The sequence below is a fragment of the Bicyclus anynana genome, chromosome 21 (assembly GCF_947172395.1).
Source record: "Bicyclus anynana chromosome 21, ilBicAnyn1.1, whole genome shotgun sequence".
NCBI lineage: Eukaryota > Metazoa > Arthropoda > Insecta > Lepidoptera > Nymphalidae > Bicyclus > Bicyclus anynana.
In genome coordinates, this window is record NC_069103.1 from 6,932,616 (window position 1) to 6,960,329 (window position 27,714).

At 36.9% G+C, this 27,714-nt stretch overlaps 2 protein-coding genes and 1 long non-coding RNA gene across 6 annotated transcripts; 1 reads left to right on the forward strand and 2 right to left on the reverse strand.

Moving 5' to 3' along the window:
• Positions 1–356: 356 nt before the first annotated feature.
• On the reverse strand, positions 357–27,711 carry LOC112057143 (uncharacterized). Of its 2 annotated transcripts, XM_024097640.2 has the most exons (8): positions 27,250–27,711; positions 7,178–7,280; positions 5,783–5,803; positions 4,784–4,998; positions 3,339–3,456; positions 2,465–2,641; positions 1,421–1,605; positions 357–613 (listed from the first exon to the last, which is right to left on the reverse strand). In XM_024097640.2, the coding sequence occupies exons 1-8, from the start codon at positions 27,322–27,324 to the stop codon at positions 500–502; spliced, it is 1,008 nt and encodes a 335-aa protein (XP_023953408.1). In that variant the 5' UTR covers positions 27,325–27,711; the 3' UTR covers positions 357–499. The 2 variants fall into 2 exon arrangements, with proteins under 2 accessions (XP_023953408.1, XP_023953417.1); XM_024097649.2 differs by lacking the exon at positions 7,178–7,280 and having other exon boundaries at positions 27,291–27,710.
• Positions 12,468–22,049, reverse strand: LOC112057166 (ribosomal RNA processing protein 36 homolog). Of its 3 annotated transcripts, none has more exons than XM_024097660.1 (4): positions 21,884–22,049; positions 20,429–20,664; positions 13,505–13,785; positions 12,468–12,630 (listed from the first exon to the last, which is right to left on the reverse strand). In XM_024097660.1, exons 1-4 carry the CDS (start codon positions 21,938–21,940, stop codon positions 12,491–12,493), a joined length of 714 nt encoding a protein of 237 aa, XP_023953428.1. In that variant the 5' UTR covers positions 21,941–22,049; the 3' UTR covers positions 12,468–12,490. The 3 variants fall into 3 exon arrangements, with proteins under 3 accessions (XP_023953428.1, XP_023953439.1, XP_023953433.1); XM_024097671.2 differs by having other exon boundaries at positions 20,429–20,659; positions 21,884–22,038; XM_024097665.2 differs by having other exon boundaries at positions 21,813–22,030.
• On the forward strand, positions 22,258–24,388 carry LOC128199266 (uncharacterized). Its single transcript, XR_008251918.1, has 2 exons — positions 22,258–23,167; positions 23,420–24,388. It is a non-coding gene; the product is annotated as an uncharacterized LOC128199266 (long non-coding RNA).
• Positions 27,712–27,714: the final 3 nt, after the last annotated feature.

The following is a 27,714-nucleotide window of genomic DNA, read 5'->3' on the forward strand; positions in this document are numbered from 1 at the left end:
TGCATCTCCAACTTTTTAGTTGTGTGTTGTGTGTATTTCAAGAAATTAAATACGTGTCTCAAATGGTGAAGGAAAAACATCGTGAGCATACCAGAGAATTTTCTTAACTCTCTGCGTGTGTGAAGTCTGCCAATTCACATTGGGCCGGCGTGGAATATTGGTCTAGTCCCTTCTATTTCTGAGAGGAGACTCGAGCTCAGCAATGAGCCAAATATGGGTTGATAATAATATCAACCCATATATAATAATATATAAATAAATGATAAACCCCAAAATATCCTGTAGTTCAAGGTTACACAGTAGGACTTATTCATGGTTTTTAGAGATCATTTTAGAGGAACAGAAAAAAAAACATATAACACAATATTCAAACTTTAATATCATAAATAATAACATGGAAAAAAGAAACATAAACAAGTAGGGACAATAAAATGAGTGCTAGGCTGTAAGATGTATGTTTAGGTACCTTACCACAAATACTCTTTACATGATGACTGATTTACTCGTGGCTTCTCAAAGGTATCCCTATATTCCAGGGTTTGGCAGCGGTGTACACGTGTAAGGTCGTTATGGTCATTTTGGGAAGGCATGCTGGTCCATTGGGAACGAGGAGCTGTAATCAGAATATTAGTCAGTATTTTATTCATTTAATTCAAGTTCAAACTATCTTATTTTTTACGTGACAACGTCTTATAAATTGATAAACGCCGGCTACACGCACGGAATAGTGTCCAGAGGGCCTAGTGGCATTTTGATACTGTTACTATCGCGTTAACGTAAACGCGAATTTCTAAGGAATTAAAACAGCGCCATCTAGTGGCACTACTGCACAACTGTTTAAATTCCATATAAATTATGAAAATATTGAAAACTCCTACTAGGCACACTGTTCCGCCTAAGTAAGGGTGAAATGAAAAATATCAAGAGCTAATCCTGCTTCCTACTAATATTATAAACGCGAAAGTTTGTGTGTATGTTTGGACGTTTAAAATTGGACGTTTGGCATAAAAACGGCCAAAAACTAGTAGCTCAGTAAAAGATGGAGTAACGTTTCATTTGTAAGTATTTCTACCTTAATTTTATCAAATTTGTATAAATAAAAACAATGTCTATAAAGAACCGATTTTTTTGACGGAACAGCAAAAAATCGATCAATTAATCGAATATTCTATGTACCTATGTATTCTGTGGATGCGATCTGTTGGTTAGCTGTGTAAAAAGTAAGCGTGTGTGTATTGCGAGTATATTTGTGTGTAATGTATGGACACATAATATATTTAATGGTGTTAAATATTTTCGATGTGTGAGTGTACCTCGTCCCCCTCAAAAAACGACAGACTTTTTTGTTTGTGAATTCATTTGCGAAACAGGTCCATAGTCTAAATAGTCAAAGACCTATGTTTATGTTGTTTATACATACCTTAATAGCAGCTTCGGCAGGAGATTCGAACCGACTCGTTTTACCCTCTACTTCGGCCGGATGATCCATCGGCATAATACATCCAATTCCTACCATTGAATATTTTTCAAACAACAAGAACCATGAAGGCATTTCTTCTTCGGTGCACTGCATGGTTTTAGTAACCTTTTCAAAGTAGTGACGGCCTATTATAAATAAAAATAATAAATTAAAAAAAATATATAATAATAAATTAAAAATATAAACTAAAACGAAAAAAACAGGTTCAGACTTGGTTCTGAGCCTAGTGGCAGATTTCATACTGTGGCGATCGCGTAATCGTAAACGCGAATTTCTAAGGAATTAATACAGCGCCATCTAGTGGCACTACTGCACAACTGTTTTAATTCCTTAGAAATTCGCGTTTACGGTTACGCGATAGTCCCAGTATGAAAACATTGAAAACTGCCACTAGGCACGTGTAGAAAGCAATAAGAACAAGAACAGTCAAACCTATTTAGGTACATACAATAGTAGATTGTTATACAAGGGGCTAAAACGACCCATTATATACGAGGTATTTTTAGGGATCGAAGAAACCGAAGAATCGCTAAATAGAAACCGAGTTTATAATGGGTTTAGCCCCGCGTGTTACACTATATTTTTCACTACGATAGCGAGAAAATAAAAAAAATACTTACGGTAATTCAATGTTTTATTTTAATTAAAAGTTAAATGTACGAACTTGGAAAAATTTATGTCAAAAGAGATGCTTTTACCCGGTAACTTAATTTCCGACTGCAGTGAAGATGAATAATGTGTAATGTGTATGTGAGGTAAAAGGAGTTATTAGTTTAAAAAAACTTCTTCCGTAAGTGAATCAACTCGTTGTTCTTTTCTCCACTTATTAAATTTTTCGTAGGTATTTAATTTGTAGGTTCTTTTTTTCCATCTTTAAATTAGGGATAGGTATATCATATTGCTATGGGAAAGGGAACCACGCGGGTGAAACCTCGCGGCGTCTGCTAGATATATATAAAACAATTCATATAATTTAGAACATACCCATTTGAGGAAGATAGCCTTGAATTGTGAATACTGTTTCCTCAGCAACTTTATTTTCATCACGTGGAACAGCCATCCAATCACCATTGCGTCCAGGCAAGTACACATGGGTTTCTTGATAGACGTCGTCTGGATTGTAGCTAGCGATGCGTTCCTGCGCAGACCTCTCTAAAGATTCTGGAAGATTAAAGTAAAAATAACTATAACCATGGAAACTTGTAGTCGCCATTAAAATCAGACTATAACTACAACAATATTTATTTGTTATGCAAGGTTATATAAAAAAATTTGGAATAGAAAATCTTGACTTTAAAACCCTAAAAACGTTCCCATTGAACTAAAAATATATTATGTACGCATTTCACCTAACAAATCCTCCCCGTAATCCTTTCTTGCTGAATATCATAATATTATTGGTAGAAGCTATTATAAATATTAGGCAAGAAAAAATTCACCAAAGTACAGGTGTCTGTATGACGTAAGCCTACTGAAGGTGACTGCTATAAATGTAGTCCCCTAATGACAGTGGGTTGTGACTAAAATTATGACAACTAGGTGAAAAGTTCTCATCGTTAAACCGTTAAAGAGTTCCCTTAACTGTCCTTGATTTTCATCGCTAGACCTTTAATGTCAGTCACAACCCATCTAGGTAAAAAGTTCTCATCAATACCCGCCTATAACTTGGCAAGTTAGTTGAAGACACGATAGCATTGTGAACAATTTTTGTGCGCCGTTTTTATAAAACGCAACTGCAGTCTATACAGCCCCCCTAGCCATGGCACGTCGATTCTCTATTCTCTTCCTCGATAGTAGAAAGACAATCGACGTGCCACTTGACTAGGGGGGTTGTAGGTATATATCGCTGATAACTTACCTGGGGAAACGTAAAGAATTTGAATAGCGTAACATTCACGTCCAAACAATGTATAAAGTATCCATCCCAATTTTAAGAAATCAAACGGTGGGTTTTTCACGTCGTTTTCTATATCTATCTGTAAATAAAGGTATTCGTTTGATATCTATTAGACAAGGTATAGGTACATAGGCATACAATTTCAAGTTAGTGTCAACTGCACAGTATTTAAAACACTGCTTTTAGCACTTTTACAATATAAAAATATGCCGCTACATTATAAGCACAGATTAATAATAGTATTAGTAGGTATTTACCTATAGTATCTACCTACATTATATGTAGTTAAAATATGCCATATAAAATACGTACCTAACTAACACCGTGATGTAAGTAGTTATTTGTAGTTATGTGGTTAGTTGGTTCAGTTACGGACAATTGAGACTGATTTACGACATACAGGGGTGGGTGAATAGAAAGCAAGGACACCTAACATTCTGGATGATACAGTGTTTCACAGGGCACGGCGTCTCTATGCAGTACCTTAAGGCATATGAGTAAAACTTTTTCGTCAATACACAGTGATTTTCTTTTACTAGCCATGTTTACAGTTTGAAAGTTTGTGAGCAACTTAGAATATGATAACGTATAATGTTCATGATTTCTATTTATTCATGGTCAACAACAATCTTCACGTGCAATCCTAATTAGTAAACAATAACGAATTTCTTAGAAATTATTTTTGTCTTCACCAGACAGTGATCGGAATTGCGTAAGGGACAACTGACACCGAGAAACTGTCTGGATGCGTGGTGAGCAGAAGGTCAAAGCAGTGAATAGGATGTGATAGTTATATGAGCTGCTGCAATCTAGATATCGTGACTATCGTTTCAAAGATGCTGATAGTTGATTTAGGTGGAGACCACGGGGTAGCCCGAAACCTCCTCGCCATCGCGTTCTCTCTCCGGGTCCGGGTACCAACCGGCACGATGAAAGCCATCCCAAGATTTTTCGCCAGTTGACGGGGCAAACTTTCATAGGTGGCTAGCCTACAATCGGGCTTCCTACCTGCGGTCGACTAGCGATGCACCGTGCTTGGAATCCCGCTGAATCACCCAGCCTCCCATAAACTTAAGTCAGAACCTGGCATCCAACACAACTGTACTAACCCATCCCTCACAAACAGCTGCTGTGAGTATCGCTCCGGCACACAATTAAAATCATTGCACAGGCCAACTAACTGATTGGTTATATAATGATTTATTTATTTTCTATCCAATATTTAAAACTGATTGGTTGGCAAGCCTCTGATATTGGTACGTATTTTAAGTATGACGGTCCCTCCGTCCGTCCGCGTACAGTCAGTTTTAAATGTAAAGTAAAAACTACAGTAAAGCACACAATATATTCCTAAGTTAACTAGACTTATGCATATATAATGACGGTGACGTCAGTTAGGTACTTACTGCAACGTTTAGACCCACTACTCCACGAGTATCTACATCGCAAATGAGTCCGATTTTGGGTTCCTCCGGGTTAACATAGCACTCTGTATTCTGTAAGTCTTTATCCGGCATGTCAACTTGTACATAGCCGGCAGTGAGAGCTTCGTCTATGTTACGAGGCAATGGTACAAAGCATTCTGTGCCTATCTTGCAGGCAGGCGCCGTACCGTATGTCACTGAAACAACACAAACATAATAGAAATTCAAGCACAATTAATGAAAACGCCACCTTTCTAGTCTATAGTGATCTGTGACGCCACCGTGAAAGAAGACTGTGCCGACTGTGTGACCGATTGGCGATAGTGCTTGATTCTTCCCTAATTTTTTAAAATGAAATAAATAATGAATTGCAATATTTATTTAGACCGATGTCGGGCCTAATAGAATGAAGGAACCTCATTTTACGCAATGCTGTTAACATTTGTCTATGAAATAAACATATGATGTGCTTGCAGCGCTAACGCTCGATAAAACTGATCGTGTGTTGGCTCAACTTGAAGCAAAAAATATATTTTATTTTTGTCATTTCTGAAATCTTTCTGTATGCAGTTTTTTTTTCGGGAAGTGCCAGATTAATTAAGTTTTTGATTACATTTTACCAACTTTTGTTTTCACACGAAACGGCCCCAGTAGTCCGGAGGCCCCGTATCTATACTAATATTATAAAGCTGAAGAGTTTGTTTGTTTGAACGCGCTAATCTGAGGAACTACTGGTCTGATTTGAAAAATTCTTTCAGTGTTACATAGCCCATTTATCGAGGAAGGCTATAGACTAAATATCATCCCCGTATTCCTACGGGAACGCGAACCACGCAGGTGAAACCGCGCGGCGTCAGCTAGTCGCGGTAGCTACGCCCCTGTACTTAACAAGCCTCTCTTTCCCCTTTAAGTGGAGCTCCTTTAATTATTATTTACGATTGACATACCAAAAGGGGGAAAGTAAAAAATAAAAATACTTACATCTTAGTGTGTCTCCTGCCTCTGTAACAAAAAAAAAATATTATAGATAGAAACTATTAACTTAGCTCATCCTTAGGTGAGCAGGTAAATGTCTTATCGGCGAAGCGGCACAACGACTATATTTTACGGCACAATAACAAAAACTGCCCTCTGTCACAGAAAACATTTATGTACAAGCCTCTGTCTAATCTGTCGTGTTTGTGGAACCTTAGGGCTATTCTGTAACGATTAGGAGTATTGGTGTTTTGTGGTAACGATGCTATTATATAGTATAGCTCGCAAGGTGCGTGTTTCGAAATCACCTCTATCTTTCTCATTCTATAGTATCTTATCGTATTTTTTATTCTTTACAAGTTAGCCCTTGACTACAATCTCACCTGACGAGTGATGATGCAGTCTAAGATGGAAGCGGGCTAACTTGTTAGAAGGAGGATGAAAATCCAATCTTTCGGTATCTACGCGACATCTTACCGGAACGCTAAATCTTTTGGCGGTCTTTGCCGGTAGGGTGGTAACTAGCCACCAGCCAGACCTTGATCAATTAAGAAAAGCTAAATCTGCCCAGCTGGGGATCGAACCCAGGACCTCCGTTTTGTAAATCCACAGCGCATACCACTGCGCCATGGAGGCCGTCAGGGGAAAGAGTGAGAAACAGGTGAATTCGAAACTCGCATTTGAGAGTTAATCAGTCGTGATTTTTTTTAATCTGGACCTAAAATTGTAATTAAAATTTTTTTAGGCTCATTTTTTTGTTACCTAACTATTTATTTACAAAACTTATTCAACAAAACTAAACATTACTTTTATTAAAAACATAGATAAAGATATATATCTAATTTCTGTTTGTTTCTGTCGATACAATAGTTTCGGATTATAAGGAGGCAATTGTTTGTATTTGTCATTGTAGCACGAGGGATTTTTGTGCTATGTGGCGAAGCCGAATGCAGTGCTACAATAGCTAATTACGTGCAGTGGCATACAATACCTACTTTTTCTACGGCCGTGAGCATGATAATACAAATAAACCGACCCAAAACCGTGTAGTTTGGAAGTCCTTAGAAAATGCCTAGGTATGTTCAGCAGTCGAAAGTTGAAGAACTGAGTATTGAGCGTAAATTTTATTGGGTTGAGCCACATTTAAATGACGCGTTTTCCGAGGTCTGTCAGGTCAAGATAATTTGCAATAAAAGGCTTGTCGCTCAAACGGCTTGCAGGGAACCGCTGGATGCGACGCCATGTTGTTTAGACGACCTATGTTCAGCAGTGGACTTCTATCCAGCTGATAATAATGATGGTGATAACGAACCGTGGAGCTATCATGGTATTCAGGCTTCGCTACCGTTACTGAGTTCAATCGTTTGCTCTACAGATTGGTAAAAATAAATGAAAACTTACCGCAAGCTGCGATGAGCCCAAGGACTGCTAAAATAAAGGCTTTCATGTTCACGTGTCTCTTGCCTCTCACGCAGGGGTACTGGATAACTGGGGTAGAGATGCCCTGGTCGGGTGGTATTTATACTGAATTTGATACTCCTAGGTACCTATTCAATTGTTGCCAATACGCAAAAGCAAATGTTTAAGCAGGTGCTTATAAAAGGCACCTAATCAAGATGCAAAAATATATATCCAAACATCATTGCAGACTGTGAAGGTCATAATAATAAAACTTTTTCATTTATTTTTATTTTATTACTGAGTACCTATCCTCATCTTCTGAATGAATGTTTTTTTTTTAATTTTGTATTAAGCTTAGCTTACGATTACAAGCACTTAACTTTTAAACGTCATGATAAGTTATGATTTAATCGTGTTAAGTAAAGTCGAAAACTTAAAATTAAAGTTACAAGGATTCCAAACCTTGGCGTTGGTCCGAGAAGAGCCCATAACAAACTCAGCCAATAGTCATAATAAGTCAGGATAATCAAATAATAACATTACTCTGTACCTACCGGCCTGAAGTCTGTATTCTGGTTACCGTTATAGGGTAGTTGGCTCATATCAAATTTAATATAAGTACCTAAGTAAACATAATTAATTATGTATAGTACCTACTTTGAATAAAGGTCCGAAATATCAATTTTCATATAAACAGTAATAAAATACTTTAGAAACCTAAATTGAAAATTGCGTACCACTTTATGACGTCATAGTCTTAGTAAACATGACAAACTAAAGGACGTCCGATTTTTTGGAACAAACCGATCTAAATGTTAACTCACAGTTAGTTATCCCGGAGTCTCGTTAAATATAGAAATGTCGGTAATTACCAACTATACTTTCGGTGAAAATATTAAAAAACATGGTTTCTTACATAACTAAAACTAATAAACAAAACGTTCTTGACATGACATATACCTAATCATGGCTGACCTTAGACCGTTATTAATGGTCTAAGTGGCTGACAGCGCTTAATTTAATTTAATCAAAAGTTAAATTTAAAATTAACATTTGAAAGTATTTAGGTCTCAAAAAAAATATTCTTCAGGATCTAGTAGAATGATATTAACCATTTTAAGACGGTTTAGAATAAAAAGTGTGAACTAGCCTATTATAGATACATGAGCTTCTACACCATGCCCTGGGCTTCCAGGTTTGATTCTTTGGTTGAATACGCCCTTTACATGTTTTAAAAGTGGTAAATGTTAATGAACCTATTGATTTAATTAATATAAAACACACGAAAATAAAAATATAAGGGAGTGAAATGCGGTCATAACACATTTATTACAATTGGTGTGTGTATTACAGTGCTCGCCACGTATCTTTGTGTATGTGAAGTTAGCAACAAATAACTGCGCAATGAATCAATAACGGTACAAACGACGCGGGCGGGGAGCCGGCTAGACGCGACCGCGCATCTATACTCATTCCGCAGCTAACTTCACAAACATAAAGATCCGTGGCGAGCACTGTACCAGAAACATGCTTGAAAATTTATTATGTTATTCGATAAAATTCAAAATCCTAAAGGGTCAAAAGATGTCGGAAGTTCTTTTAATATAAAAGGGTTAACGGACTTCCGTATAAAACAATATGGGGTTAAATAATGAAATAAAGTTTACACCGATTTTTAAGCGGACAAAGTCGCGAGCGTCCGCTAGTATCTACCCACTAAAGTTGTTAAGTCATGCCTATTTTTAAAACGTTTCATGTTTGTCGAAACACAATATTTTTGTCTTGAAGTGGCAGATGGGCTATGCAAACATTGTAACAAGTGCTACTGAAAATGCTAATGATTTTAAACTACTTAATTAACATTCAAGGTTATAATTTATATGAAAGTACCTTTACTGAACAACAGTCGACTCGGTTCCAGGCAATTATGTTAAATACTGTTGGATGAGAAAATGAGGCGCTCAAAAGAGGAAATTTCCACATCTCAATGTTAGTTGTTGTCAACAACGAACGTTATTTGAACAAATAATACCTAAATATCGTCTACAATATCGAGTTATGTGTTCAAGAAGTATAAAAACAATACATAAATAAATAACGGAATTAAAAATAAAATTGAGCATATGTGCGCTCAGTTTTGTAGCCTATTATTTAGATCACTTTTTGCGGTGATTTTGTAGGGACGTAGCCGATCTGTAGTATAAAATTATCATTGGTTGCAGGCATCATCTCGACCTACCTTTTTAAGGGTCCGAACGTACGTAGTACAAAAAACGGAACCCAGACAGACAGACAGACAGAGAAAACTTGAGACAGATATTATAATATCACTTTCGCACATTTTCTCTGTCTGTTTTCTTCGAATGTACCAAACTAATCCAGTCGCAATTCGGTACACATATCAACTCTTGAGACCCAAATGCATCTACGAGAATAGTTGACACATACATCAATCAAACGAGCTTGGTAAGAGGATCGCATATATATTTTTTTGTAATAATCAAGTCTGCCAATCCGCATTAGGCCAGCGTGGTGGACTATCCTCTTTGCTATCACGGCTAGCATACGTCAAAGTTGAAGCCTCAATAGCGCAACGATAAGAGCGGTTGGACTCATCACTGAGGCACCCCTCAATTCGATCCCCGCCCCGTTGGTATATTGTCGTACCCACTCCTAGCACAGTCTTTCCCGACTAGTTGGAGGGGAAAGGGGATATTGGTCATCTATACTCTATACTAGTCTATACTAATATTATAAAGAGGTAAAGTTTGTAAGTTTGTAAGTTTGTCACATTTTTTAAATGGGGTAATCTTCGGAACTACTGGTCCGATTTCAAAAATTCTTTCACCAGTAGAATGCTACATTATCTATACTATCTATACTAATATTATAAAGAGGTAAAGTTTGTAAGTTTGTAAGTTTGTCACATTTTTTAAATGGGGTAATCTTCGGAACTACTGGTCCGATTTCAAAAATTCTTTCACCAGTAGAATGCTACATTATCGGGGAGTGCTATAGGCTATATTTTATATTAGTATGATATATATTCGCCGAGTTAACACAGTTTTTGTCATACAGGTCGGACCGAAAATCCTCTTAAGCAGACTTATTCGCATGCGCTGCCTTAACCATTGTGTAAAATTGAAATTAATGTATGGAGGCTTTATGTATCTTTAAAAGTTGTACAAAAAAGTCTGCGACACCATATATCTATCTTCTATATATTAGCAGATATACTACCTTTTGTGTTTTAAAAATTATAAATTTTATATACTTAGGTTTGCGTCATTATTTATGCTACTTAACTTAAATCCTTATCAAAATAAATTATTTAATAATCACAAGGATATTATGGAGATAAGATTTGCCCTTTATAGTATGTTAATTAGTTAAATAGTTTCGGAGATAATACAAAATTTCTAAAAGACGCAGAAATTCCGCTACATGACGACCCGCGCTTTCAATTACTTAGTTCCCGTTCCTGTGTGAATATGCGAATCAAACATAGCCTATGACACTCGCAAATAACGTAGCTTTCTATTGGTAAAACAATCTTTCAAATCGGTTCAGTAGATCCAAAGATTATAATTTTAGCATAGAAGTCTCTATTTTCCTTTGTCATCGCACCACGCTATAGGGCTGGACCGATTTTGCTAAGGGTAGGGGTAAGCTAGGGAAGGTATAGGGTAGGGTAGGGTAGGATACAGGTAGGGTAGGGGTTGTGTAAGGGTAGGGTAGGGGTAAAGGTAGGGTAGGGGTAAAGGTAGGGTAGGGGTAGGGTGGGGTTGGGCAGGGTAGGGGAGTGTTTGCCTAGGTTAGGGGTAGGGTAGGGGTAGGGCCTACCCCTATCCTAGGGGTAGGGAAAGGGAAGATTACGGGTAGGGTAGGCTACGGGTAGGGTAGGGGTAGGATACAGTTAGGGTACGGGTAGGGTAGGAGTAGGGTAGAGATAGGAGATCGATACTGAAGCCTATTTTCTATTTTTTGTCTGTCTGTTTGCCTTTTTTTTGACCGGGCATCACGCTGAAACTACAGAATGAATTCAAATGATACTTAAGACGATTTGAGACCATAATACGTAGAAGGATAATAGGATACTTTTTGACGCGAAAACAAAATCAGAAATGGGTGAAGTAGGGGTAGAAAGTTTGTACGGAAAGTCCTTAATTTTTCTAGGTACATTTGTAAATGTAAAATGATAAGTGGACTATTTATTAGGTATAAGTTATAAAATTTGCAAAATAGAATGTGAAATAGGGGTTGAAAGTTGACATCGATTTTTACGCGGACAAAGTCGCGGGCGTCCGCTAGTAATTTATAAAAGCAAAAGCAAATATTCCTTTTTTTTTAAAAAAAGTTTGTGAATTAGCTTGCTGCTACGATCAGCGCTGTTACGTTATATCGATATCAGACCTGTTTATATCCACTTGCTACCTACCTACCAATCGATAAACTCTGGTTGATCAGCGCAAACATTTTTTTTTATTCTCTATAGGTTAGCCCTTGACTACAATCTCACCTGATGGTAAGTGATGATACAATCTAAGATGGAAGCGAGCTACCTTGTTAGGAGTAGGATGAAATCCACACCCCTTTTGATTTCTACACGACATCGCACCGGAACGCTAAATCGCTTGGCGGTAGGGTGGTAACTAGCCACGGCCGAAGCCGACTACCAGCCAAACCTGGACAAATTAAAAAATCCTCAATCGGTCCAGCCGGGGATCGAACCCAGGACCTCCGTCTTGTAAATCCAACGCGCATACCACTGCGCCACGGAGGCCATCAAAACTGAAAACTTCTACCTGAATACGTCCTAAAATTAATGAGTAATATCGTAATGAATGTACGATCGGACGAAAGCGACTCAGCTTGCATAACCTATATTGTTTTCACAAATTACGCGGTTAGGTATCATAATTTTATTATCAGCCTATTTTAACGGTCCACTAAATATGTTTTTCAGATAGCATGGGTACGGTGACAATCGCCTGTACAACGTTCATAAATCATAATACGGATACTATTATCGTGAATCGCGGCAATCTTTCAAGAGTGAAACGAACTGTCGCCCGCACCATCCTACATGTAACGAACTGTGCAGGGCAGGCCTCCCTCCTTATAGAAGAGGGGATATGGAGGTGTAAACAGGGGATTTAATATAAAATTCAGCCCCTAAAGTGGTGAAATAGGGGTGTAAAGCTTAGGTACATTGATTTCCACGCGGACGAAGTCGCGGGAGTTCGCTAGTAGGTACATATATATAATTCCTCAAATGAAAAATCAGAGACCATGTAAAAATAAGTTGTTTTATTAATTAGTGGTTACAGGCGTTCTAAAGGAGCGCTTTTTGACTTTTTGTTGCCTCCGTTTCAGATGCCTCTGTATACGGCCTGCACCTTTTTTCTTCAATTCTTCATACTGTTTCACGAGAGACTCGACCCGCGCTTCAGCTGCAAAGGTACAAAGTTACATACTAATATTATACGTATATGCCATAGTATGTCTGTCTGTGTGTTTGTTTATTGTTCTTACCTGTTCAATAACTTTACCAATTTGGTTTAGAGATAATTAAAAAGGATGGTAAATATTCTTTAAAACTTCAACCGTACCCTCAAGCAATTTGCATAAGGCTGTTGCAAGTAATTGCACAACAATTATGAAAAAATAACTGAAAGAAACCTTATCGAAGATTAAGTTAAGTTGCCCTGACAATCTCATCTGTTTTTGAGTCACAATACATCGAAGCTTGTAACTGGATTACTTGTAAAAGGGCTGAGACACAAGTTTATTTTACCCATACATCTGACAGTTTTAGTAAGGCACAACCAATGCCTACCAAGAAAACCAGACCATAGCCAATTTAGAATCATCGTCATCATCATCATCAACCCTTATTCAGCTTACTGCTGAGCACGAGTCTCCTCTCAGACTGAACAATGTGAAGACTTCACACACTTAGAGAATTGAAAAAATTCACAGGTTTCCTCATGATGTTTTTCCTTCATTGATTAAGACAGTTATACACTTAAGACTTACACGTTATAAAGTTAAGACATGTTATATTTAATTTCTTAAAATTCAATTTAGTGTACCTATACAAATTATTAAATTGACTCAAGCTGGAAATTGAACTTAGGACCTCGGTCCCATGGAAATACAGGAATGTAGCCTTTATTACTCAGTGGAAAATGTAGCTTTCTAGTGGTAAAAGAATTCTTAAAATCAATCAAGAAGTTTTTGAGTTAAATCTTAACAAACAAACAATGTAATCTTATTTTTAATCTATTTATAATATTAGTTTAGATGACAAAAATGTTAACTTACATTTATTTTTGAAATGGGGCTGCTTTCCTTGTTTAAATTCTGCTTCCACCTCGAGGCGTTGCTTATCTTTTCTCTCACTTTCCAATTTCTTTCTTTTGGTGGCCTTTTGTTGATCATTCAGCCTTTGAAGCAGCCGGCGTAGACTCAACTCTTTCTCTGGATCTGTTGTCTGTTTTAACTCATTTTTTATCATTTTCATATCATTCACACGGGCATTGGAGAGAAAATTATAGTTTTCCGCAAATTCTTTCTTATCAAAAGTACCACAAAGTGGGTCAAACCTATAACAATTATATTAACTTTATTAATAAAATACAATATTTCAAAATGATTATTATTAGTATGAAAAATGTCACATTTAAATAAAACATCTCAATATCAAAACAGTCCTCAGTTTTAATAAAAATTTGAGACAATGTACTCTACTAATTTGATAAATCTTCCCATCTTTTGTGGTCATCCTTGTCTCCTTTATCTATAGTATAACCATTTGGACAGAAGATGGGAAGACAACCTACCAAAAGGATGGTGAGGAAAAGCTAGAGGCTGAGCAGAGTGGCAATTGTGGAGGAGGCCTTTGTCGAAAGACAACCTGACTGCTCTGGTGTAATATAAATTTAGTATTAAGTATAACATATTTAAAAATCAAATAATAATGGCTATTTTTATTTTTATTTAATTAATTTAATTTAATAAATAATCTTTTAAATAAAAAAGATAAAAGTTAGCTGTGAGCTTATTTTCAATTAACAGACGTTCATGCAGATGCTTTAGCTAACGGGATGGTCTAATGAGGTCGACTGGGCCTGCTAGCTTAATCTAAAAGAATCTGGTCTGTTTAGAGTGATAATACATACTATTGGATGGATGTGATTGGATTGGATTGGATGTTGTTACTTTTTCACATAATATTAATAGCAAAATAATGAAATCATTCATTATTAAATCATTCAAACGATGTTTATACTACAGCCTTTCTTGATGAGTACTGTTTACCAACAAACAAATAAAAAAAGAGGGTATAAATCACTAGTCATTTCACTCCTAATAATAATTATAATTAACTTGTTTTAAAATTAATGTAAATAAATTTGATTAATAAGCTTTGAACATTTAGATATGAGTAATATATTATAAATAAAATTTATAAACAAACCATACATAATTTAAAATAAATAAGTTATGAAATGACATGCGGTTTATACCTTGATTTCTAATTTCTTGGACTTCGCTAGCGTCGGCCAAGGTTGACCCACGTGCGGTGTATATTTCGAGTGTTTTTTTTAGTGAAAAGTAGCTGATTTTTTTTGTTTTACTAACATATTTTGGTGGTGGTAAGTTGTAAATAGTAAGACAGGTAGGCATGGAGGTGGATCCGCCGCCTCGAAAGCCCCCAGACCCCGGCGGTTCAGAAACAGCACATGGTGCTAGCAGAAAGCGTCCTGTCGAAGATGACAGGCCGTCAAATGATAGTGGGAAAAAAACATCCCCAGATCTAACCCAATCTTCCTTTCAGACTGTTTTTACCCACCCATCCTTTGCAGATGGCCCCAAAGAATACGACAATAATAACGACAAAGGCCCTTATATCATTCAAGTTTCCAGGGAAACCTTAGACCCATCTGCGGGTACTTCTATTCGTGCACTTAAATTTGGACAGTTCTTACATAAAAATAAGTTTACAGACATAGTTTGTGATGGAGTGAAAAATATCGGACGCAATAAGATAAGTGTGGAATTCAGTTCCGCACAGGCTGCAAACTTATTTTTGAACAGCCCAATTTTAAAACTGGCTAAATATCAAGCCACTATACCTACATATAATATTACTCGGATGGGTCTAGTCAGAGGTGTGCCCACAGAATGGCATATGGACGAATTTGTCGATTCTCTGAAACTACCAAACGGATGTGGGGCAGTACTAAAGGCCCGTAGGTTAAACCGCAAGTCGTCCAATGAAGGAATTACTGAATGGATTCCGACGCAGTCGGTCGTAGTCACCTTTCGGGGCCAAATGCTCCCCTCTAAAATATTCTCTTTTTATTCCTCCCTTTCCGTTGAACCCTACAAATACCCCACCATCCAATGTCTTAACTGCTGCCGTTTTGGCCATATTCGCACTCAGTGCAGGTCTAAACCTAGATGTTATAGGTGTGCTCAAGCACATACCGGGGACTCTTGTGAGGTACTTAAAGATAAATCAACTTGCCTATACTGCTCAGGAAAGCACTTTGCATCTGACAAGAGCTGCCCTGAGTTCACTCGTCAGCAGGACATTAAAAGTGTGATGTCACAGGAGAGCATCTCCTATATAGAGGCTTCGTCACGCTTTCCCCCTGTCCGCAGATCATTTGCAGATATAGCCTTTTCACCCTGTCCTTCATCCTCCCCTTTTCGCTCTATGAACTCTCCACGTCCAGCTAATGTTACTCCCCGCAAATCATATAGAGAGACAATCCTCCGATCCCCTCGTCCTCGAGCCCCACTAGGCAAGGGATTCGATAAAAATGCCCATGAATCCATCACAAATAACCCAACATCATCCCTCCCCAATGGTTGTGCCCTTAGGCCCAACCCAAATGATAACCTCCCATCTCAAGGGAGAATGATGGAACTACTAACCGAATTCCTAGTTAGCATTATTGCTCCATGCAGTGAACTGCCCTTACCGCCCAACGTTGCCCAAAACTTAACTGAACTGTTTAACATACTTAAAAATGGCCCCAACAACAATACTGCAATGGAATAGCCAAAGTATTCGACCAAAGAAACATGAATTAACATCAATTATTAACCTGCATAAACCTGTCATTGTTGCCATCTCGGAGACATGGCTGAGGCCTGGTTCTCGCTTCCGGGTCCCGGGTTTCTTCTGTTTGCGGGATGACAGGAGTGACAGTCATGCAGGGAGTGCCATCTTCCTCCGGCACAACCTCCCTTATTCTTCTATCCCCCTTCCTCCCCACAGTGATCAGATTAATGCTGTTGCTGTGAGATCCCTTAATATTTCCTTCTTGTGTTTGTACATCCCTCACCCTAATGCTTCCTTGATCCCTGAGATCCAATCCATCCTATCATGCCTTCCCAGCCCAACTGTTGTTATGGGTGACTTCAATGCCCACCACACTATGTGGGGGTGTTTCAGCTGTGATGGTTTTGCTCCTTTACTGATAGACATCATTGAGGATGCCAACTTGTGTATCCTAAATGATGGCTCTCCGACTCGTGGAGCTTATCCATCTCAGAACCCGTCTGCAGTTGATCTGACTATTTCCTCTTCTTCTCTTGCATCCCAACTATCCTGGAGAGTTCTTCCTAGTACCTATGGTAGTGACCACTTCCCAATTATCATATCATTGAATACTAGATCTGTCCCTCCTCAAAACCCTACCCCACTGCTTAAATATAGACTGAGTAAAGCGAACTGGTCTGCTTATGCCCAGTCCGTTGACAATATGATGGACTCTCTTCCGGTTCTGGATCATGATAGTGATTTTTCGACTTACTACAATCTATTTATTAACTCTCTTCTGTCTTCAGCCGACTCTCACATACCTAAGAAAAAAACTTCTGCAAAAAATCAACTGCCTTCTCCACCCTGGTGGGATGAAGAATGCACTGATTTATTTAATCAAAGAACAACTGCAGAAGAAGAATATACAGCTTGTATGTCTAATGGAAACTTTATTAAGTATCAACATATAGCTGCTAAGATTAAAAGAATAGTCCCCAAAAAGAAAAAGGTTAGTTGGTCCACATTCTGTGAATCACTTAGCCCTAGATCCCCCTCCTCAGTGGTTTGGAATAACATCAGAAGATTTCGCAGATCCTTAAATCACTCTGATCCCATCTCCAATAATCCAACTGAATGGCTTAGTGCTTTTGCTGATAAAATTGCTCCCCCTTATGTTCCAACTATGGAAGATTCCACATTTCCTGCAGTAATTTCAGTTACAGATAAAATGGATGCCCTCTTTTCCTTTGCAGAACTTCAAATAGCCCTTAGTGGTTTAAAAGATTCAGCCCCAGGTGAAGACGGTGTACCCTACTCTTTTTTGGTTAAATTAAATGATAAATCTAAACACTGTTTTCTTAACATGATAAATTGTTTTTTTGATAAGGGTTTTATTCCAGATGCCTGGAAAACCCAGTTAATTATTCCCATACTCAAATCTGGCAAAAATCCATCAGATCCTAATTCATATAGACCTATCGCACTGTCATCTACTTTAGTAAAAGTTATGGAGATCCTCCTCAAAAACAGATTGGAGTGGCTAATGGAGAGCAAAGGTATGCTGGCTCCTTCCCAGTTTGGCTTTAGGAAAGGTCTCAGTACTGCAGACAGTCTCAGCATACTCACTACAGACATTCGAACTGCCTTTGGAAGGGGAGAGTACCTAGTGGGTATATTTCTAGATATTGCTTCTGCATATGATAATGTAATTCTTCCGTCACTCAGGCAAAAATTGCTCCAGCTGAGTGTTCCTCCGAGGATGACTCATTTCATATGTAACCTGCTCTCTGGCAGGTCAGTGGTGTTGAAACACCAGTCCACCTTTCTTCCCCCCAGATTAGTCTGGAAGGGTCTCCCCCAAGGCTCTGTCCTCAGTCCCTTACTTTATAGCCTATATACTCAAGATCTAGAATTGTCTGTAAACAACTTTTGCAACATATTACAGTATGCTGATGATATTGTCCTTTACCATAGTTCGAGCTCTGTAGACGAACTACATCTACGTCTCAACTCTGCACTTTATTACCTAAGCCAATGGCTCTCCGATCATGGCCTTTCTCTAGCAGTGGACAAATGCCAAGCAGTAGTGTTTACGAGGAAGAGATCGATCCCTACTTTTAACTTTAGTTTGGAGGAACAACCTATTAACTTGATAGACAAAGCCAAATTTCTTGGTATTATACTTGATAGAAAACTAAACGGAATCGCACATTCACAATACATTTCTAGAAAATGTGAAAAAGGTATCAATGTGCTACGGGCTGTAGCAGGAGTATGGTGGGGAGCTCACGCTTACTCCTTAAAACTATTATACAATGCGCTAGTTCGTAGTCACATTGATTACTGTTCATTTATTTTAGACCCCCTAAATAAAACTACCTCAGAACTGCTGAACAGAATTCAATATAGGTCTCTTAGAATTGTCTTAGGGGCAATGAAGTCATCCCCAACAAATGCTCTACAGGTTGAATGTGTTGATCCTCCGCTGCATCTCAGGCGACAGTATCTATGTGATAGATTTATCAGTAAAACACTTCAGCTTTCTTCCCACCCTCTATGGTCTAAATTAACCCAGCTATCAGTAGTCCTTAGACCTAGTAATCCCTCTTCATGTCTCCTTAATAGTTTTGAAAAATTTACCAATCTTCCGCATCCCTTGTCGTCATTATCAATAAATCCTTTGTATTCTACGTCATATGAGGCCCTTGTTTACAATCCTCCTGTGATTACAGATCTGGGACTAACCAAAGACGCCCCTGACACCAACACAAAATTCCAAGAAATTGTTCATCAAAATTGGTCAAATTACTTGTTCATCTACACAGATGCTTCAAAACTCTCCCCTGAAAGTTGTGTTGGTGCAGCCTGCTGGGTTCCCAAATATAAAATAGTTTTGCAATTTAAATGTCCTCCAGAAACCTCGGTGTTCACAGGAGAGGCTGTTGCCTTGTTAGAGGCAATCCTGTTTGCCCGATCCCATAACATAAAACAAACTGTTATTTTTACTGACTCCCTTAGCTGCTTGTATTCCATTAGGGAAAACCCTTTTAGAAGTAAGTCAAAATTTCCTATTATACTACAGATTAGGGAAGCTCTGTTCTCATGTCATCTAATGGGTTTGTCTATATTTCTAGCATGGATACCCAGTCACTCCGGCATCTCTGGTAATGAATCTGCGGACTCTTGTGCTAAGGCAGCTGTACAACTTGGCTCATTGGAACATTTTAAAAATTATTCACATGACCTCAGCACCTTAGCAAAAAACTATTTAGATAAATCTTGGCAATCATTTTGGAACCAATCAAAAACCATTAAAGGTAAATTCTATGCCTCAATTCAACCAGACATACCCAAGCGACCTTGGTTCTTTCTCCATAGGTATGCTGTCAGATGGGTTACCTCCACAATATCCCGTTTAAGACTTGCTCATGCCTGTACACCTGTCCACTTGAATAAAATTAGAGTGAGAGATCACTCTCTGTGCGAATGTGGTTTGGACGAAGGCTCAGTTTCCCATATCCTCTTCTCTTGCCCTAAACTTCTCCACCCCCTATATGATGTTCTCCCTCCTAAATTTCCACGTCCTTTAAATGTTGAGTGTTTGTTAATGTCTGTGTTTAGTCCCTATTGTAAATTTATATGTAAATATATTCAATGTAATAACATTAAACTGTAAATATTATATGTGTTAACAATATTAATTTTGTGTTTTTTCAGAAATGTGACTAACATCCACACTAACAAAAAAAAAAAAAAATCCGCTATTTATAGTGTCAAAATTAAGCTGATTAATAATCAATTCTTGATTCCCAGCTTACACCGATCAACCTCTAAAAGTGTGTCTTCCTTACCCACGCGACATTGGCGAAGTAAATTGTACCCAGTTGGTACAGCAGCAAGCCATAAAATCAAAAATTGAAATTGAATTCTAATTTCTTAGTTGGTAAACAATACAAGAAAGGCTGTAGTATAGGTAAATAAGTTTTGGGTTTTATCTGTTTATAGTATGTCCCACTGTTCGTAATGTCTCCTGACATAGGCCTCCTTCAACTGCTTCCACTGCACCCTGTCGGCCGCAACTCTAAGCCAGTGAGGCCCCAGGTTTAATGTTGTCTTCCCACCTTTTTGTTGGACGTCCACATTATCTGGTACCATCTAATCATTCATTATCAAACTAAAAATATTCTAACCTTGGATCCCTGGGCTCTTGCTTTTTTACAGAAACAACATCTCTCAACATTCGCACTGGTTTTTTTGAGCTCATTTCTCGGGGTCTGTTCTTATTGTCTCTCTTGAACACTCGTGCCTCATGGCTAATAGACTGTTTACCAAACACTACTTCTTTGTAAACTTTAGCACCAACTTTCTCTTTTAGTTTTTGAAGATCTTCAAAAGATAGAGTTGATAACTCATTCCTGATGCTTTCCTTGAAAAGAATAGATTATTTAATGAGTATATTATTTATAGGCCAATCTAAAAGGCCAATCTAAAAGGAAACAAGGAACCCTATTTATGATCACTTTGTCATGTTTGTCTTTTTTTTTTATTCTATACAAATTAGCCCTTGACTGCAGTCTCACCTGATGGTTAGTGATGATGCAATCTAAAATGGAAGCAACGAACTTGTTAGGAAAAGGATGAAAATCCACACCCCTTTCGGTTTCTACACAACATCATACAGGAATGCAAAATCGCTTGGTGTTACGTCTTTGTAGGTAGAGTGGTAACTAGCCACGGCCGAAGCCTCCCACCAGCCAGACCTGGACCAATTAAGAAAACCTCAATCGTTCCAGCCAGGAATCGAACCCAGGACCTTGTAAATCCACCCCACTTACCGCTGCGCCAGAGAGGCCATTGAAACAAGTCTGTCTGTCAAGACTTGTCTTCATTTAAGGAATGCTTATGAAGTATCGAGTTGAAATTAAAACTTATGGTTTTAAATTTAACTCAACTCATCTTAACTGAGAGTCCCTTACATCTGTGATGAATTTTTCAAGTTACCCTAAAAAAGGAATATTTCAACCAAAAGATGCAATGATATTTTATACTAGAGATAGGGCATTAATGCAAAACTGAGGCAGACAAATGTGCATATTTATCTTTATTTCACTTAGTCGCTTATTGAACAACAAAAGTTATTTATACACATAATACCTACAAATTGACTACAAGTTGTGTGTTTAGGAAGCTTTAAAACTACCTATACATCCTACTAATATTATAACCGCGAAAGTTTGTATGGATGTTTGTTATTCTTTAACATCGCAACTACTGAACTGGAGTCGCTAAATTCGGATCACATTTTGCGGTGATTTTGCAGGCACGTAACCTATCTATAGTATAAAATAATCTTTTGGTTAAAATATTCCTTCGTGACATGCTGCAATAGACGTTCACTCTTCGTCTCATCGTCGTTGACTTGTTAGGCTGATGGAATGATAAATCTTAGCTGGTAGCCAGCCTACTTGAAACAACATATCATAAATTTAGAGCACCCGCTCACTTACAATTAAAAATTATGTACAATTAAAAAGTTGTCCACGTAATTTGTAAGAGTTTAGTCAGCCAACTTACAATAATTGTATGTTTGCGGGCACTCATGATAATAGGACAGAAGTACGTAAATTCATGTTCAATTGCCTTACTCTTTCATTATCTTTTTCAAAATCTGAATTTGCTACACTTTCTTCTTCATCAGACATTATTGGTTATTTATCAAATTATTAGGGTTAGAGTTACAAATACAAATTATTATAATATTTCCCAATCATCACAATCAATTCCCAAACCCACATGACATGACAATGACAAATGACAATTGACAATTTTGAGATGTGACATTGACAATTAACTTGTCTTGACGTCGACAGATAGACATAGAGATACAGAAAATAAAGATCTAAACATGGAAATAACAGGAAATAACACGGACCATATGGACCAAATTAAAAGCAATAACCAAAGAGGGGGCCTAATTGTCTAACGCAAACGATTGAATTTGACAATTGAAATCGTACGTTTTTACTTGTCAAACGGCTATTTCGGATTGTGTAAGCCAATGGAAAGCCATCGGTTGGGCATAGTTTGTTCATTACGATTAGATCGTTATTTTTATACGAAGAGTGAATGATTTGTTAAGATTTGACAGTTATTTGCGATTGTCTTCGAATTGTGTAAAATTTTATGGTCATGGCTTATGTCAAAAACTTACGATGGGTCTTGAGTCACCTTTGATCGTAAAACGGACAAATTGTGGATGTCCAAAATTCCAAAATAATAATTTATATTTTGTTAAATATCTAAAATTAATATTTTTTTCCATTCTAAATCTCTCAATTCAGTCTCCCCGTCCACAGTTAGCATTTTTAGGACGAAACTTTGCGAAGTGTTTTGTTTGTAAACAATGAACTCTGTTAAAAAAGAGTAATAAATAATATATTCTTTGCAATGAACCTATAAAGTCAAAACAATGAAGTTAATTGAGTGCTATTAATCGATTTATATAGGATGCTGAGACTTGGACTCTGAGAGAAAGTGAGAAAAAGAATATACACGCTCTAGAAATATGTTGAAGAAGAATGCTTGAATATCCTGGACACAGTCTCACTCCTCCAAGAACTGGGGATCAAACAGCATCTTTCTTCCAGCATCCAATGTCTTCTTACACACACTTTCTTTGGACGTACCAGAGAAAGAGACGATAAGTCCATAGAGCGACATAAACTCAATACCTACGATATTTAATACCATACCATGTTTTAGATTTCTGCGACATCTTGCATGTTGTTGTATCCAATGTGTTGGGATCTGTGTTCCAGGGCTTATGTGTGTGGTTTAGTTAAGTTTGCTGGTTATTAATCAAAAAGGAATCGAATTTCATTTTTAAAATTATGATTATGGCGAATGAACTCTTTCGTCATCGCTCATAGGTACATTTACATTTTCCATTGGTGCATGCCCACCCTAGGAATCCTAGGATTCTGAGCTACCGAATAGGAATAGGAAATAATAGTAGATAAGCCAATGGGTGGGATTAGAATAGGATAGGAATTGAGAATGAGTCAAAGCGAAGCTTGTCTGTCTGCTATATTATCTTAGTACACAAACTACACTTACATTGAGACTAAATGTTGATGTGTGTATTTTATAATATGCTCAATATTAACAATTTTGCTTTACAGGATATTTGGAATATGCCCTATAACTGCAGACTCCAATATTACAAAAAGCACCTGCAATACAATAGAATAACATATTGGTGTGCTGAAGAAAAGATGACAAAGGCTTTTAGCTGATAGGACATTGTACTGATGACCCTGTTATCTGGTCAAATCATAAATGTCAAATAAAAGTATCTGGTCAAATAATACACACAGTATTATCAAAATATTTGCATAGATTGTGAAATGCTGATGATATTTGATTTGGTCTTTGATATTTGAAAATAAAAGAATACTTACTTTGCTGAGTTTGTTTTTTGTAGTCTTTTCCAAAACTAAAGCTTTCAGTTTAACATTTTACTATTAATATTTTTTTTTACCATTACAATAATTAAATAAATTATTCAAAAAAGTGTAGTTGATAAAAATCATTTATAATACCTGTGTATGTTCACCCCCTGCAGTTTCACCCACATAATTCCTGTTCCCGTGGGAAGGAATACATGGCCTATAATACTCAAATGTGGATTTTTATTGGTAAAATAATCTTCAACATTGGTTCAGTAGGTCCAGTGTTTACCCCTACAATCTCACAAACTGTATCTTTTTATTACAGTATCTTGACTACTAGTATTCTAAGAATTATGAAAATGACACCTCTGAGGGTGAAATAGGGGTTGGAAGTTTATAAAAAAAAGATTTTTTAAGTTTATTTATTATAATAATAATAAATACAGTAAACATAGACTTTCAGTTAGACATTTTTATAAACCCTGAAACCACAAAGCTTAAAAATAATCAAATATATACTTCTCATCCAAACAGTCAGCCTGTACAGTACTTGCAGACACTGTTTTGATGATTAGTATATTTTCTTAAATCAGAAAAACGAGTCATCATCATGGATCAGTCATCAATCATGGATTCAGCCCTGCCCACTGTACTTGACAACATATTGGCCATACTTAAATGTTAAAGCATGTTTATTTTTAAATATGTTTTACCGTAAATAAATTATTACAGATGCTACCTTTCTAACAGCTAGCAGAATAGGTACAATGAAGTTACACACTAAATAATCAAATTTATTTTATAATTAACAAAAATGAGTAAGAATATAGATGGATGGCTGACATAGAGAGCTCCTGGAATTAGACACACACACACACCACATAATTCTTAAGCTGGCTCAGCTAGTCAGTCTTGTTTTCAAAGCACTCATCTTCATGTCTCTGAGTCAATATCAGTGGTTCATCATAATGGTCTGTTCATAATAATCAATTTAGTCTGAAATTAAAAAAAAAAATTAATCTTTCATACTAAAAGTTAGATAGAATCTTTGAGAGGAAAACATTAGCAGTGGTGTCCTGGGTTTGATCCCTGGCTGGGCCGATTGAGGTTTTCTCAATTGGTGTAGGTCTGGCTGGTGGGAGGCTTCGGCCAGTTACCACCTTACCTTATAATCACTAAGCGATTTAGCATTCCGGTACGATGCCATGTAGAAACCAAAAGGGGTGTGGATTGTCTTACTACTCCTAACAAGTTAGCCCGTTACAGTCATAGATTACATCATCACTTACCATCAGGTGAGATTGTAGTCAAGGGCTAACTTGTAAAGAATAAAAAAAAAAACCTGCTCCAATGTGGATTGGTAGTTATGGTGTTAATATACCACTATCAGGTGTTAATGATAATTAATGTTCCGAAGGTCCTGTGTTTGATCCCCGGCTGGACCAATTGAGACTTACGGCCAAGCAATTTAGCATTCCGGCGTGATGACGTGTAGCAACCGAAAGGGTTGTGGATTTTCAGTTTAAATTGTAAAGAATAAAAAATAAAATACAACAGTAACATTTTGCTCTCAGTAGAGGATTTTGAATGGTATATCTAAATGCCTAGATAAACTAACTCTGCGAACCCATTGTAATTATGACACTGTTGTTGGCTGGTGAAGGAATAAAACACCCTAAAGAGTTAGAGAACTGTTCAAATCCTTTAATAATAAGTCTGTTTGTGAAGTGACTAATCACACACTTAGGTAAACCTATGTATATTGGTGCCGATTCATACGAGACTTAGAGATTAACACTGGGATAAAAATAACATGCGGACTTTTCTAAGAGACAGAGGAAATGCCCACTCTCTCCTTTTGCGCAGCCCGGATGTGCTAAATACTTCCAAACAAAGAAATTAATGCTATAACTAGTGCAGGGACAAGCAGCAAGTAGTAGACAAGCAGCGCGATCACTTATTAATCGGGCATTGTTGATTGTTCTTCAGTTGGCTAACTGTAAGTTAACCACTTGTAGTTACGCTAACCACCTTAGCCCTGCCTTGCCTGAGTTAAGGGTTGTTTTAATGAGAAACTTCTTAAGAAATGGACATCGACAAAATTAGATAGAGGTAGTTTTTCTTTTTTGTTTACTTTTATATTTTTGATTAACAATAACACAAACGAAATAAACTTTGCTCTAACTAAATTATAGTGATCTTAGATCACTATAATTTAGTAAAACTTTGCTCAATTTCTAAATTCTCTTTAAAACCTGAAAAATAAAAACTTTGTTTTGTTTATAAAATTTAAATTTCTAATCCACAGGTTATTAATATGCTATGTTTCACCACAGACTAATAGGATACCCCGTTATTTTGACACTAGCCTACACAGACAACAGGGAGATTACCAAATAGTCCAAATAGCCCTTGGTTAAATTCGTTAATTGCGTTTTGTTACTTGAGTTGCATGTACCATTTTCTCACGCTATTGTCTTCAATAGTAGATATTTGTCGTGAAATTTAATGCTTCTTTAATGTTTTAAACAAAAGACATAAAACTTTGTTAAAATATATGCATTATTATGGAGTTTGACATAAATTTGATAATATTATTAACGATAGTTTCACTACCGTTTTGCATAAACAATACGCAATCTTCATGAATGATTTCAGTTCATCGTTCACCATCCGGTCTTCATATAATGAACTAAATTAGACAATACCAATGTAAAGTTACGATTGATCGTTGATCGTAGCCGATCGTATGAACTTTACGATCAATGAAGTCCGTTAGACAATTAGGCCCAGGATCGTTACTTCAGCCGGAAGTATTTTAGTCAAGCACGAACGATTTTTGGCGGTAAATCCAAAAATTGTTCGTACTCGGCCGAACAGCAAAACATCGATCAAGTAATTGAACGTTTTGTGTAACGACTTAAATCGATAATTAAAGCACTGCCTTGCCTTGTACTGAACAAGTTTAGTACTTTATAGTGTTTTTCAGACAGCATGGGTACGTACGGTGACAGTTTGTTTTACTCTTGAAAGTTTGCCACGATTCACGATAATGGTACATATTTTGAACGTCATAAGGCAACTGTACCGTACCCATGCTATCTGAATATCACTTTAGTCCATTTAATAATTCCGTAGAAATTTTATATTTTTATTTCCGTTTCCGGTGTTTCTATATGTAAAACAGTTCCCTTACAAAAAGATGACAAGTTCTATGAGTTCAATTATTCTTCCGATTTTAAAAATGAAATTTTATAATGTCAAAGGTTGCAGCGTTGTCTTCGTAGACAGAGAAGTAAACTTGGGTCTTGAACTTGAAGTAAATATAAGAAATTGTTAAGACAGCTGTCAAATGTTATGCTACGATTCAGATCAGCCAAGATTCAAGCATTTATCATGTCTAAACAAAAAACCATAAAAAAACGCAAATAACTACCTATAAAAAACACCAAAAAGTACCTACCTACCTAACTAATTTACTTTAAAAAAATTAAAGATGGATTTAGAGGAAGCTATAACTATTAGTAGGCTAAATACGCAAAATGGGCCAATTTACTTACTGATTGGATGGCAAACAAAATCCTTTGAAATGTATATTTACCACGAAGAAAATGTTTGGAAAGGAAGATTTTCATACACTCGTTTGTCGGGCTTCAGTAAAAATTTGCAAATGACTGAACCCGACTATTTTACTCAAGTCAAACAATGTTTATCACAACAGAGAAAAGATTACCTTTATGAGTTAAGAAGTGGTTTCTTTTATTGGAAAAGAGTATTAAATAACTCAATTATAATTGAAGGTTTCTTGCCTATTGAACTAGACGGGTCACCGTGTGTCTCCCGTTCCGATTTACTCGAAGTTGTACTTGCGTTAAATAGGCATTTAAGCGATAAATTAAACATGGTTAAATCAAGACTTCACAATGTTAAAAATGAATATTCAAAGTGCTTAAAAGATACAAAAGAATTTTTACATCTAAAAAATGGTATGGAAAAAGCATTATGCGATAAATTTTTAAACTTGT

Coding starts and splice junctions, on each gene's coding strand:
- LOC112057166 (XM_024097660.1), bottom strand. CDS start 21,940: ATGTCTGATGAAGAAGAAAGTGTAGCAAATTCAGATTTTGAAAAAGAT. Junction 20,665..21,883: donor TTGAAAAAGATAATGAAAGA/GTAAGGCAATTG, acceptor ATTCTTTTCAAG/GAAAGCATCAGGAATGAGTT. Junction 13,786..20,428: donor CAAGAGCCCAGGGATCCAAG/GTTAGAATATTT, acceptor TAATTGTTATAG/GTTTGACCCACTTTGTGGTA.
- LOC112057143 (XM_024097640.2), bottom strand. CDS start 27,324: ATGAAAATCTTCCTTTCCAAACATTTTCTTCGTGGTAAATATACATTT. Junction 5,804..7,177: donor TGGGCTCATCGCAGCTTGCG/GTAAGTTTTCAT, acceptor TTTTTGTTACAG/AGGCAGGAGACACACTAAGA. Junction 4,999..5,782: donor GGCAGGAGACACACTAAGAT/GTAAGTATTTTT, acceptor GTGTTGTTTCAG/TGACATACGGTACGGCGCCT.